This window comes from Pan paniscus, chromosome 17, assembly GCF_029289425.2.
Source record: "Pan paniscus chromosome 17, NHGRI_mPanPan1-v2.0_pri, whole genome shotgun sequence".
Taxonomy (NCBI): domain Eukaryota; kingdom Metazoa; phylum Chordata; class Mammalia; order Primates; family Hominidae; genus Pan; species Pan paniscus.
The window spans coordinates 83,315,538-83,330,824 of record NC_073266.2 but is presented as its reverse complement, the minus strand read 5'-3'; the positions used below and the strand labels follow the sequence as shown (position 1 = coordinate 83,330,824).

Genomic DNA, 15,287 nt, shown 5'->3' with positions numbered 1-15,287 from the left:
TTTGCTCAGAAAGGTTCCTTTTTTGATATGATTCACTTCTAAATTCTGTTGGTAGGGAGTTTAGTTCCCCATTTCTACTGGAAAAGCATTTTAGAGACATTGTACAGACATTATGGTCTGTACAATCTCTTTATTTTCTTGAGTGTTCTAAAGAAATAACACATACACTTAGGGAAAAAAAGGGAACTAAAAAGAGAGTGAGATGAAACGTTTTTTACAAACAGCACACCTCTACCTAGAGAATTTTTTTTTCTTTTTTCTTGGTTAAGTTAAAAGCCCCTTTGGTCAAATAAGTGGAATTGAGGGCATTTGGTTTTCTAGTTCTTTAGATTGGTTTTTAAAACACTGAATGTTTGCACAAGAAAGACATGGGGGAACTGCTAAAGGAGTGTTCAGTGTGTATAAACTGGCTTTAAAAAGTGTGAAATGATAAAATGAAAACGTTTATTACTCTTTTAATTTTCAAAAATAAATCAATATTTTAGTGCACAGAATGAATAAAATGTATTTGAATATTATTAATTGGCAACAACTTTATAATTTACAAAATATAAAAAGAGTAATTCTTAGAAAAAAGACTAAGACATAAACACAATTAATAATTGTCTAGTATTCAAAATGTGAATGAAAGAAAAATCTTACTATATTTAAGATAGAAGTAATGCAAATATATGATGGCTTCTATTTCTTCTCAATACCCTTATAATCCATATTCCTGAATCAAAATTATGTCTCTAATAAAATGCAAATTTGGGAGAATGAGGTAAGATAATTATTTGCTTTAGAAATATTTGAAAAAGAGTCATTTTAAAGATGTATTTTATAGGCTGTCAGGGAAAGTTATTGCACTTGTATCATTTAAGAAAACAACTTACTTCGAGGAAAGCGAGGTGGATTATCGTTGACATCAGTTAGGGTCACAGTGACTGATGTAGTTCCTGACAGTCCTCCATTTTGACCAACCATATCCTTTGCCTGAATAACAAGCAAATACTGGTCTTTAGCCTCTCTATCCATGTTTGGAAGGGCAGTCTTGATGACTCCTGTAAAATTTCAAATCCCAGTAAAACTCATCATGAATCACTGCATTTAAACTAACAAAGAATACTGATACAAGTAGTAAGTCCCTCTTGAGTTGCTGCCTTTTGTTGTTTTGTTTACTTTAAATAATTTTACTGTGTATTAAAGACCAAAGAAATATGATAGTTTTACACAATGTTACAAAACAGAGAAATCATTATTAACGTGGTTTTCTCAATACTGAATAAAGAGGATTATCTTTAGGTTTCATGGAAAAGTGGTTAAGGAAATAACAATTTATAAATAAATAAAATGGCCTTTTACCTAGAATAATGACAGTCACCTGTACAAGTACGCAGCAATGAACTTATCTTTTTCTTCCATCTCAACAACTTACAAAAATGCATAACCACTTATTATCAGTTTTCAAGTTAAATAATATTTCTACTATCTGTAGCAACAATATTTTTGTTTAAATCTGAGCACACTAGCTCTCAAACACAAACACACACATACATCAGCAACAGATCTATATTTTTGGCATTCAAATTACACTTACTTGAAAAGTCCAGGTTGCTTATTTATTTTTTGACATTACTCATTTATTCTAATACACTAACTGTAGTTGGATGCTATTGTCATGGCAATCCAGGCTCACTTTAAGTAACACCTTCAATGAATCCTTATGTGTGTCTACATATTTTATAATTGATCTTTGAAATATTATAATAAAAATGAAAAAAAATATACAAATTAGGTCCAGGTGGTATCTAATATATAGATATTCTTCTCAGAGCCATAATGATTTTATGGATTTTTCATGTTTGCTTTTCAATACTTCTATTAACTTTAATTTACAACAAAGCAAATATTGACTTCCCTAATACTGTCACCAAACATAAACAATCTTTGTGTGAGAGTTCTGGGACATATCTCCACCTTTTTCTTTTCTTGTTTTTTGTTTGTTTGTTTGTTTGTTTGTTTGTTATTTTTTGCTGTTACTTATCTTTATTTCTGTAACCCCATTTTTAAAAATTGAGCATTGCTTATTTTGAACATGACCAACACATATTTCATTTATATGAAAAAATATGAACAAAATGAGTTATTTGTAGAAAAGAAGTCCCAATTATTTCTTATTTTTTTTTAAATTTGACTCATCTCTCATTTTTCCTTCTAATATCAGTATGTGTGTTATCATCTGTGCACATTTATTGTGATGCAGAGAAGTCTATAACCCCTCAACTAATCAGTAAAGGAAACACTGCATCCTCATCCTCTCATGGGTTTGCTTTGTGGAATTATTTTTGAAAGGAAATATAGCATCGTTAAGATAGAAGTCTGGTAGTCAAAGTTTCTCACTTATTTTTCACACATCTAATTGTCTCTTTATAAGTGAGCCTATAAATAACACCTTTCCAAGGCAGAAATCATCACAAAGTTTGCAAATCAATGCAGGTAGGAAAGGTAATTTCCAAATTCCTCAACTATTGAATGTATTTTTGACAAGAATAATATAATTGGGAAAAGTTGATTTGAAAGAAGAACACCCACTAATAATAGATTTCTACTTGTATGGCATTTGCTCACTTTTACTTTTAAGTAAAAACTGTCTAAATTTGGAAAAGCATTCTCATATACTGGATTTCATTTGTGTTTTGTCATGTATTATATAATTGTGTATATAAATACACACACAAAGAGAAAATTGTTAATATCATATGACTGAACTAGTAAAGTCTAGTCTTGACCAATTGGATACCTATAACTCTGTGAGACTTTCATGCTTAATAATAATCAGTAATTGTTTAAGTCACTTAGGCTTAGCAAAAAAAAAAAAATCTATCTATGGGCTCTTTGAAAAAGACACTGGCTCATATTTTAGGCTTTGTGAATAATAATTTTTCTATAGCTATATCATCTGATACCATAACTCAGAACTTTTCATTTATTTATAATCCATGTTCACAAAAAGCATTGTGCATGTAAAACATAAACTTATATTGCTATTGTTCAAAAGCTGTTTTTAAGTATAGGAAAAAAATCTGATGATCTAATATCCTATCAGCCTCAGATGATTTTTTTAAAGCATATTCTGCTACTATTGAATCTTCTTAAAAATTTGGTATATGTACCTCATGTAACAGACGATAGCCATTTCTGAAATCTTTCGCATTTTAGGGAAGCAAAGGAACACGGGTTCTGCATACTCAGGCTTCGAATTACCCTCAGGAGTCTAGACAACCACCTGAGCCCAAGGATTAATAACCAGGGGCTGGGGAGATTCACGCTGTGAGGGCTCAACCCTTTAGGATTGTTCTCACTAAAACTAAATAAACGTTTTTGGATATCACTTTGACTGGACTACCATTCCAAGGGGAATCTCAATATTGCAAAACCAGCTTTCTCAGGGATCCTGTTAACTGAGCAAGTACCTTCTCACAGTAACCAGGATCTGGGTCGTCTGCACTTCCAACTCCCAAAGCCCTTCATGATCCTCACTCTCTCCATTACAGCCTTTTTTGTCTGTAGCTATTCTAAGAATTCTAAAACCATACAATGAGACATTAAAGATACTGGTTTCCTTACAGCTTCTATGGACTTAATAATATATATCAGGAGGTAAGTGATGCCAAACAGGCAAGCCCACAAATTGGGACTTACTCCAGGAGGTTCTTGGCTTTGCCCGAGAAAGAATTCAAGGGTAATCCAGTGGTTTTGGACAGCAACTTTTATTAAATGGTACTGCTCTTTGTGGAGCAGTGCGAACTCACAGGCAGCGTGCCCGAACTCTGCAATCTATGGTCTCTTGGCAAATTTATTTATACTTATGTAAACCCAATTTCAATTACATGCAAATCGAGGAGTGGGTCAATGCAGATTGAGGGGTAGATTATTTTGAAATTTCTAGGAAAGAGGGCAGTAACTTCCAGGTCATTGCAACGGAGACAGGTGGTAACTTCCAAGTTGTTGCCATAGTATTTATAAACTGCCATGGCACTGGTGGAAGTGTCTTATGCCAATGAGCAATGAGGGCAGCTAGGGATCGCTTATGTCGACATCTGCTGGTTCCTACCAGTTTTTTCACTTTATCCTGTCTGGACCAGATCCTGTTTTGGTCAACAAGGTTGTGACCAGAAAATCAGTCCTGCTGGTCTCTCCTACCTCATAAGGACCATGAATGAACTAAAGCCATTTGGTATGGCCATCACCAAAATGGAGCAGCCAATGAAGAGAGCACTGTTGAAACACGGACAGGAGAATCATGCACCAGCAAAAAAATCATTTAAAATACATGTAGTTTGGCTGTTGGCTTTGCTTTTGTTTTAACAGAACTAATTGGATATCATGTTAGCTCTCTTGGTAACTCCTTTAAAGATAATTATTTCTGTGTGATTATTCCCTAGTGAATGAGAATAATAGATATAACTGGTAATGAACTGAATAGGTATTTATGTAATCAGTTTCTGTCAATATGTATTCTTAGTACTTAAAATATCTCAGTGATACTTGTGACCAGTATTAGCTTATTCTGTTTTACATTATATCAATGAGTGTTATGTTACATGATGTTTAGAAATATAGTACATATTCAGGAAGAAAATTCCAATATGATGTTTTGCTATTAAAGACACGATTGAATATTTTAATGCAATATGATCACCTGTTATGTTATAGGTGAGAAGTACTCCCCCATGCACATTCTGACTGGATAACAGTGATCACTTTTGTAAACTTATTCTGAGTCCTAACTGCCACCTTCTTTCCCTTGAAGAGCTCCTGTTGGAGCAATTCACCAATTGTAATAAACCCAATTCATTCTGTAACACATTGATAACCATTGAAATTAAAAAAGAAAAAACTCAAAACCTTATAGCATACAAAGTTAACTAAAAGTAAATTAGAAATGAAATGGAGAATGCGATGTATAGACATTCTTAGGTGTGTGTATCTTTGAGACTTGAATTGCATTGTGAAAATAAATATACCGCTTCATATTTAAAAAATACTCTTTTATGAGTACAATTTGTAACACAAGACATTGTGAAGTCTTGAGTTACATATTTGTAGAATTTTAGAGATGAATACAGATTGGGTCAAGCAACACTCTTTCCTGCAAATGTAGACACTGATGCATGAGGAAATAGATCCTGAACAAAGAAGTTTCAAATTAAAAAAAATACTCATGATGCTTGAAAGTTAAATTTCAAAGGAACTTAGAAACTGAAATGAGCACAAATGTTTCAGGCTTGCTTTCTATTTTTAAAAATATCCTTTGATGATAATAGTTTAAATACTGCAATGCAAATTATAAATGAATTTCATATAATAGGCAATAAAATCAAGTATGGCACTTTTATTACAGACATTTATCAGTAAATCAAATATGAAAGAAATGCACAGCCCTGGCTATACAGAAACTATGTTACTGATTAGCTGAGAAAACTCTTGGGAGGGGGAACCTATTTATAAAACAAAATCACAAAAGTTTTTGGATGCTCATTTTGTTTTACATTTAAGATAAAAATCTGCTAATGAGTTTCTATTTCTTTCTAAATTTTGTGCCTAAGCTCTGTATTATTTGGCTTGTCTATCTCTAGTGTAGATATGAGAGAGCTATAAAAAGACAGAGAAGAACCAACAACAGTGAAGTAGTAAAGTTGGAAGCTTCTGGAACATCAAAGAATTCCAGTGCTGGCAGCAAATGAAGAGTCATTGAGGAGGGGATTCTTTTTGCAACCTGTGGGGGATGTTCTCAGCAAGCTTTCAAAAGAGACAGCACTCTTGCATAGAATGAGAACCAGGCGTGTGGGAAGGGTGTAGTTGGAAGGGGTCACTTGTTATGACAATACCTCTTACATAAAATTATGATGTAATAGGTATGCATACAACATATAATGCAGCCACCACGTAGTCATATTTCTTATGTCTAAAAAAGAACTCCTAAATGACAAATGATGTTTAACACTCAATCCATTTTCCAGAGCTTGCTTCATGGCTAGATGACCTGTGCCGTCATTCCGACCCTGTACTCAGTTTAAAGCTTTGCTGATGATGTATTTAAATCCTTAATCATTTAAGAACAAAGGACCTGCATGTTCAGTTTAAGCTACGAATTAGGTAGCCAGTCCTCCCATATATCACACAGATCCAAAAAAGGTATCTGTTTGCTTGCAGGTTACAAGATAAACAGATACACCTTAGAATACTCCTAAGTATGTTTAATGGAATAAATGTAATGTCCATAATCTCCTAGTAAATTTGGGACATTATGAAATTAGGTGGTGAGAAGTTTCAAGGGAATGTTGCTTTACCTTGTTTCCAGTGTCATGCTACCTTGCTTGTTAAAGTCAACTGTCAACACTGGGTTTTGCAACTACTCACATTCTAGGTTGGGGGAAGGAGAAATTGACGCAGAAAATATAGTTACCCATTGGTCATTCAGCCTGTAAACAGTGCTATAGATGAAATTTGTGCTCTGAGATTTTAGTCATGTTATTTTCTTAGAAATTGAGAAGAAATTTATAAAAATGCACCTAATAGTGATGGCCTCTGCCTATGGTTATGCAATTTTTATTTAGCATAATTTCAACATTTTTCCTGTCAAAATTTTACTTTCTTCCCAAAAAACCCTTAGATTTAAAGGAGAAATAATGTTATTTCTCACATATAAATGAATCACACAGACATCAGGAAAGGAACACTAACAAGACTAACTGAACCTTGATTTATAATTCCCCATGCCCTTTAGGTCTGAAAACTTTCCATTTCAGTCAGAAAAACATGTAATTTATTTTTTCTCACAAGAAACATACTCTACATATTATAAATTAGCAGAGAGGACAAAGATGCTCAGAATGTCTCTGCATTCATGACCATGTAAAAAGAAGTTCCAGCGATTACCATAATTACAGCATTAAAAAAAAAATAACTAAACTAAACTTTCCTCTTCTCTTGTAACACACAATCCTTTCAACTCTGAAATTAAAATCAGGTTTGAAGTATTAATAATGTAATCCTAAGACATATACCATTGTCTAGTTGATCAACCGGTATGGCTTTATCTCCATAGGGTTATAGGGAAATCCTGTTATTTTGCAGCAAAGCCAAAATCACAAGCCAATCATTAGCAGCAGCAAAATATTTTATCCTTGGACTTAATACATGCTATTTTTGGACAAGTTATATCAGGCAGGAGTGTATGATTGTGAGCAAATTGTCAGAAACTTGTCAATGTCTTTTTAGGTTGCCAAGAGTAGGCATAGAAGGGAAGAGGTGGGTGTTTGAATTTAGGTTTCTCAGATCTATCATTCAGTCAAACAGAAGCACGCTTTCCACATTCACAGGATTCATATCATAAATCAAATACTTTCATTTACTTCTCCTTTAATACTTGCTTAATCATGACTGCTTCTTCCTTTGTAGACTTTCCATGTGGTTTCCAAGCCCTATCACTACACTGGTGTAAAATATGCATTCCATCTCTATGAAAGCTCTAATGAATGAGCTAAGGTTGAATTTACTTCTCTGTTCATGCACATTACAACGGTCATTCTCAAAAGGTGTTCAAAACATTTATCCCCACAGTGATTTGAGAATAAATTAATATTGCCCTTTTGGTAAATATGGAAAACAGGATCAATGGCATTAAAATATTCATTTAGGATTACAGGTACTGATGACTATTCATAATCATAAATGTATATATTTGAATAATTCTAACTCCATGATAAAGGCAAAATTATTTTTAAAAAGAGAAAACGTGTGATCTCATTGTTCAATTCCCACCTATGCGTGAGAATATGCGGTGTTTGGTTTTTTGTTCTTGCGATAGTTTACTGAGAATGATGGTTTCCAATTTCATCCATGTCCCTACAAAGGACATGGGGAATATCACACTCTGGGGACTGTGGTGGGGAGAGGGGAGGGGGGAGGGATAGCATTGGGAGATATACCTAATGCTAGATGACGAGTTAGTGGGTGCAGCACACCAGCATGGCACATGTATACATATGTAACTAACCTGCACAATGTGCACATGTACCCTGAAACTTAAAGTATAATTAAAAAAAAAAAAAGAGAAAACGTGGATTTTCACAGTGATTTAAAAAATCAGTGACACACACCCGCTAATATTCGCACCCACCTGCCCTTCCCTACACACACAGGACCAGAAAAACTGAATACATTAAAATATCAATTAATAACCAAGATAACAATGTCCCATGTTATAGTCTTAATGTAAACAGTTTCAGCTTACATAAAAGCAAAACAGAACAAACCAACTACATATTCTATCCATACCACTTTTCAACTCAGTAAAAATTGTTCCCCCAAATTAAAAAAATATATATATTTAGTTTAGTTTTTGATTTGGCAGATCATCACCCTAATTGTTATGTTTCAACTAATTTCCCTGAGAAAAATAACATCTGGAAGAATAAACTGAAAGTACTACCTATTATATTACATGGCAGAGAGGTTTCTACTTGAGATATAAAGATTACCATGTATAATTTCCCATGTGAATGAAAACACAGAACAAAACACAGGTAAAGCTCTGAGGTAAAGAATCGAAATTTTCTTAAGCATTCAGGAGATAGAAGCTGAAATACTTTTGAATATATAGCATTATTTTTAACTTTGTTAAGATACTGATGAATAAAATAAAATATTTTTAAAAGGTGATAAATCCTCAATAATATCATGCTTACCAAAGTAGACATATTGAGAGAAGCATAATAAAATGGTATGTTATTAGTGTCAACTATATTTAGAAATAATATTAATTCTAAGCAGCAAACAAATGATGACTTTACAAGAATGTCACATTTCAATTTTTACCTGTCTTTGGCTCCACTGAGAAGTACGGCTGTCCTTGCAGAATACTGTAGACCACTCTGGCACTGTTGCCATATGTAGGATCATCAGCATCCGTCGCTGTCACTTGTACCACTGAGGTCCCTAGATGCCAATCCCAAAACCACTTAATTAAAAACTTCCAAATACCACAAAACAAAAAACGTACAAAATGTTACTGATTCCACATTAAGCTTATTTGAAAATTTTCATTTATCTTTTTCAAGACACATAAAAAAATGGATACAGTATTTTTTTAAGTAAACCAGCCCCAAAGAGATCATAAATATTAATAAAACTCCTGAAATGTTTAAGGGATAAGAAAATATTCTGGCAAAAAAAAAATACCATCGATGATGCACATTAGGCTGGGATATACTCTGAATTGGATGGGACTGAAACTTTAGGTGTCTCATCCATTGGGCTCAGGTAATATATTTTCATCAAGAGCAGCTTCTATAAGACTCAATCACTGTCTAGAAAGCAGCAAGACAACAGCATCTTGGACACTCAAGTAATTGCAGGTATACAACTGTCATAGTTAAGAAGATCCAGATAGAAATCAAAATGTTATTAATTGACAAAGAATATTTGATGCACCTAACTGTATATTAGGTGGCTACCCTATCTCCTTGGGATTTTTTTAAAAATTTTCTCTGCCAATTGATCTAAAAACAAAACAGGAAATGAAAATTTAAACCAAACCCCTTGTAAAAGAGGAAAGCCATGGAAACTTTAAAAATTGCATCAATAGTTTTTTCTTTGTTATATGATGAAATGTTATATTCTTTCTTCATTTACTATATATTCACACATTCAATATGGAAAGCATTTCTTCTGATCTGTTTTTCTTTTTTTCCATTTGGAATGTAATCTTTAAAATATTAGAGAGACTCATGTTTACTTAGTTTATATATTTAGTTATATACTATTATTGAGTAAATATGCTATCTTTTAAATATGGAACAAGCCCCTTTCTTTATGTGTTATTTAAGGTCCTAGTTTGTTACAAATAATTTCCTGAATACAACATTTTAAAGCTAACATATTTTTAGATTGATTTCTATGTAAATATCTCTTTCAAAATGACTTAAGCAAGTCATTAATGCCCATTTTGCTATAAATCCACTTTATTTTCTATATATATTTCATTGCCAATTCCATTTTCTTTAAAATTACGTGGAAATTATGAAAGTTAAGTGTACAGCACTATTCTTTAAATCCTGAAGTTTTTATTTTATTTTATTTTATATTTTGAGACGGAGTTTTGCTCTTCTTGCCCAGGCTGGAGTGCAATGGCACAATCTTGGCTCACCGTAACCTCCACCTTGCAGGTTCAAGTGATTCTCCTGCCTCAGCCTCCTGAGTAGCTGGGATTACAGGCATGCGCCACCATGCCCAGCTAATTTTGTATTTTTAATAGAGACAGGGTTTCTCCATGTTGGTCAGGCTGGTCTCGAACTCCTGACCTCAGATGATCTGCCCACCTTGGCCTCCCAAAGTGCTGGGATTCCAGGCGTGAGCCACCACACCCAGCCTGAAGTTTTGTATTTTATGGACTTAGATGATTGTGCCCTGTGGATGTCTGGTGGGGACAAGATGGTAAATAATGCGTATTTTAAATCTTTTTAAGAATTAAATTTTGAATATTCAAAAAGTTGTAATAAATTACATTGATGTTCTCTCTTTCCTCTATATGTATCATCTTTACAATATTTATTTTGGTAATATGCCTAAGCATTATTTTCCAACTTCATTTTAAAAGAAAGCAAACAATTTTAAACCAAATAATAAAAACTAAACTTCAGTAAGTTTGGCTGTGTACAATAACACATTTTTTTCTGAAAAGTTCATTATCTCATTTAACACATATAGACACACACACCAGATACACACACATATTCACAAATAAATTTAAGCTTTCCACGCCTGTCTATGTTCTTCTGGCAATAAATAAAATATCCTAAAGGCTTACTAGTGTGTTTAAAATTTTATGATTAGCTAACATCCAATAAAAAATGATCCTTGAATATTAAACACTGAAAGCTTGCATGGTCTATATCATACTATTTGATGACTATTTTACTTGGTTAGACTTAAGCACTTTGATTAACTATAGTGTTTGATAAACTGTAAGCCCATACAACGTATGTTATGTAGTTTAGGTATTCCATGTTCTATGTCCCAATTTTTATATTAAGTTAGTGGTCTGAATTGGTGTTAAGTACACCCTGAAGACATCAGAAAATAATTCTCTAAGAAAATTCCAAACCCATTTGAATCAGCCAAGTATATAACTTAAATATAAATTATTTAAGCACTGTGATATGGGCCAGGTACACACCTGTAATCCCAGCACTTTGGGAGGCTGAGTCGGGCAGATCACAAGGTCAAGAGATCGAGACCATCCTGGCCAACATGGTGAAACCCTATTTCTAGTAAAAATACAAAAAGTAGCTGGGAGTGGTGGTGCGCACCTGTAGTCCCAGCTACTTGGGAGGCTGAGGCAGGAGAATTGCTTGAACCCGGGAGGTGGAGGTTGCAGTAGGCCAAGATTACACCACTGCACTCCAGCCTGTCAACAGAGCGAGACTCCATCTCGCAAAAAAAAAGAAAAGAACAGAAAAGAAAAGGTACTGTGATATGAAACAGCATGACTATTGTGCACACTTAAATAATATAATTTATTTAACTTATACATTATTCAAGTGTGCATAATATTCATGCTGTTTCATGTCAGAGTACCATCAAAATCAAAACAACAGTGCACTATTAGCTTCTAAAACAAAAAGTTCACATATCTATATTCTATGTAGGAAAAGAAAACCTTAGCAAGCCAATGAAGAACAACCAAAATGTCCATGAGACCTGGGAGTATGAAGTTGAATTGAATTGCTCAAATACATCTCGAAAATTCCTGTTTTACTAAACGTTACTAATTTGGGGAGGAAAATGTGCCCTTTCTTTTTTCTAAAATCTTGTAACAGTTACTGTTGCTGCTGCTCTTGTTGGTAAGCAAGAGCAGCAGGAAGCACTTGGAAGGTGTGGACGGTAGTGAGGAAGTGTGAATACACCTGTTTGGTCACAGAAAGGCTAGCAATGCTTACGTATGTGCTAATTATAGTAAGATCGTGCCACTGTGGTTCAAATTCTTCCTGGCCACAAGCATTGATTCTTCTGTCTCCTTGTCATTTGGTATTTCTCTAGCAGCTAGAGCCATGGTGGTAACCCAAATAATTTCCCTCTCTCTTCTAATAGGAACAGAAATTTAGGGCCACTAAACTGTGATCCCCTTAAGAGCACACATGATACACATCTTTGCAACCCCACTCCTCAGTGTCGTAGGTATGTTGAGTGCATGACTGGATGAATGAAATGACCTTTTTTTCTTTTTAATAAATCATATTGGTTAACATACCCATGTGTTAAAATACAAGTTCCATTATTATTTTAAATAAACTCTCTATTTCAATATTAAAAACAGCAGGAAATAAATATATAATAATCAACCCATCTCTCATCCAGTCTAATAACTTTGTATTTTTTTATGAGATTTCCTATGCTTAAATTACATACTGGCTGTAAACTATTCCAAAAGTACTTGAATAAATGAAATTTAAAAGAGAATTTCTATTATTCGATATAAACACTAGAAATGCTTTACTAGGTATCTTTCTAGTAATGGTGCAATGACAAAAGGCCTTGAATAAAAAAGCCTTCATGTTTTAAATATATATCTCCAAATGGGTATCTCCTTACCGTTGTTATAAATTCACTATAAATTTCCATGCATTTAAGTTTTTGGAGAAATTTTTTAAAATTAGCGGTGGCATGGACACACGGCAGGGAACAACACACACTGGGGCCTGTTGGAGGGTTGGGGGTAGGAGGAAGAGCATCAGGAAGAGTAGCTTAGTGATGCTGGGCTTAATACTTAGGTGATGGGAAAATCTATGCAGCAAACCACCATGGCACACGTTTACCTATCTAACCTGCACATCCTGCACATGTATCCCTGATCTTAAAATTTTAAAATAATCAGTGGTGGCATGTGGATGGCCATTTGTAGGTTCAAGCATACTCATTACAATTAAACAGAACAGCCAATCCAAATATTAATCCAAATATTAGCCTGGATAGCCATTGATGGCCTTCTTGATACATTGGCCATAGAGAGATGTTTAGAACAATGAATCAATATCTTAATATCATGGAAAGAAAAGTAAAAGATCATCACTGGCCTGTGTCTGGAAGAATTCTGTTTGTTAACTTCTGAGGCATCACTGTAATCATTTAAAAATATAAATAAATATCAAGTTGAAAAAATGTAAGATTGAAGTAATTTCCTGAAAACACTGAAATAGCTGTATAAAAACAATTTCCTAACATTCCATACAAATAAATTAATAAGTTAAGTTAATGGATACTGGCCGCCAACATGTCTCAAATGTTCCCCTCACCCTAACTGACAATCAATACACACATACTAGTAAGGTTGTTTTTTTTTTCAGTACTTAATGATGATTTAATTTTAAATACAAATCTCCCCAAATCAGCCACAAGCTACAAAAGCAGAGTGTTCTTTACTTACCCACGGGAGACATTTCAGGAACTCCTGCCGTGTATGGGCCATCCAAAAATTTGGGTTCATTGTCGTTGATATCCTGAATTTTGATGACAAACTCCGACTCGGGCTCCACGGGTTTGTTGGTGAGCCTGTCCAGCGCTTGAGCTCGGAGCGTGTAGTAGGCCTGCTCCTCACGATCCAGTCTCTTGGTGGCATGAATATCCCCAGTGTTCTCATCAATAATGAAAATGGAACTTGCCCCTTCGCCTGACAAGATGTATTTGATGGAACCATCTCCTTTATCAACATCAGAGTGAAGCTGGTGAAAAATTCATGTGAGATGAGATTAACTTACAAGAGAGTCAGTGATATGGAGATATGTAAAAATAATTCTTATGTCAGGCAGGAGTACATGAAATTTTATTGTTCTTGGAAAGATAAGCTGAACGCTCATTGTGCACAGCAGAAAGGCTATTAGAATGTGTCAGCTTGTACATGTGAGCAAGACAATTTCATTTCTTCCTGTAAACAGCCTCATTTCCAAAGGTATTTTATATCAGTCCCAAAGTTGGGAACTGGTTGTAGTGTTATTTTGTATTTGATCTGTCCTTGCCAGTTTTAGCCATCTTCTTTGAACAGAGCAGGCATCCAGTAAACATGTATAATGGGGTGATTTGATCTACTCCAAGCAAAGAAACTTTCTATAGAACATTTGTAAATCTAGTTCCAATATACCATTTAATATGCTTAGAAACCCCCATATTATTTAAGGGTGCCCTTCTCTCCCTCCTCCCTGCCCTGTCCCCACCCACACTCTGTGATTAACGAGTGTGGCTGGATGTCCAGTCTCTAAATCTGTCTCCAAATCCTGTTCCGTATTTTAAAAACTGGAGCTGAAAAAAATGACACTGCTCTCTCAAGCAGGAATTTTAAATCAATACATGCATGGGACTTCAACTAAAACCTTTGTTGAAATACCCAGAACTGCATTGGATTGCATGATCAAGCACAGCATCAGCAGCAGGGCAGCACCTCCCGATCTGCATTTCACATCTGGAACTGTCCCTGCTGTATGTCAGAACATAATGTTGAACAGAGGAACCTCAGGAAACTCACACGTAATTACACATTTCCCTGAACTTCATAACCTGACAAACGCGCTACTCAATCCGTCATTTCAACAATCTTTCACCCCCTATAACTGCCATCATTCTGCACTTTGGTTAATATGAATGTAAAAACCCAATTTACCAAAGAGTAAAGCTTTTCACTGCCCTTAAGAACTATGTTTGCATTTTTTAAAAGACAAGGTGCTAAAGATATATAACATATGAAAAAAAAACACCAAGGAAAGTATGGACGCAGTACATTTTCATCCTTCCCTGTAGCTGTTGAGGACATTGCTTTTTGTACCTTGAATTTCTGTAAGTGATTCTTTCCCTGCACTGTAACGGCTATGTTTATCCTCTGCTTCCAAGTACTTGAATACCTGATTTATCTTTTGGTTTCTGTAGGACTAAATAATACAAAAAGTACATTTCTGGCACAAGTTATAATTTAACCTTTTTCAGTGTGAATTATCTAGTGGATCCTAAGCCATATGTTTATTCAGTGTAGGGAAAAGGTGTGTTCTTCAACTATTGTGAATTATTTAACTGTCTTAAGTCATTTTTAGGGTTACTATTATATATATATCTCCCTCTAATTTATAATACAAAGGGTGAAATATGAGAATTATTACAGTTTTAATTATTAAGAACTTCCTAGATGTCAGTCACTATGCTTAACATTCTTTTGTTAAAAACAAAACAAAGCAAAAACTTTTATTTTAGGTTTGGAG

At 34.4% G+C, this 15,287-nt stretch overlaps 1 protein-coding gene across 3 annotated transcripts in view; it reads right to left on the bottom strand.

The window, feature by feature from the left end:
• Nucleotides 1-15,287, bottom strand: part of CDH7 (cadherin 7) — a 142,680-nt gene that overhangs the window by 70,608 nt on the left and 56,785 nt on the right. For all 3 annotated transcript variants that reach the window (XM_034943950.3, XM_008952661.5, XM_034943952.3), the window contains exons 3-5: nucleotides 13,472-13,766; nucleotides 8,866-8,985; nucleotides 876-1,043 (exon numbers count right to left, since the gene is read on the bottom strand). In XM_034943950.3, the coding sequence (XP_034799841.2) occupies nucleotides 876-1,043; nucleotides 8,866-8,985; nucleotides 13,472-13,766 (583 nt within the window). The remainder of the gene's footprint in view (nucleotides 1-875; nucleotides 1,044-8,865; nucleotides 8,986-13,471; nucleotides 13,767-15,287) is intronic.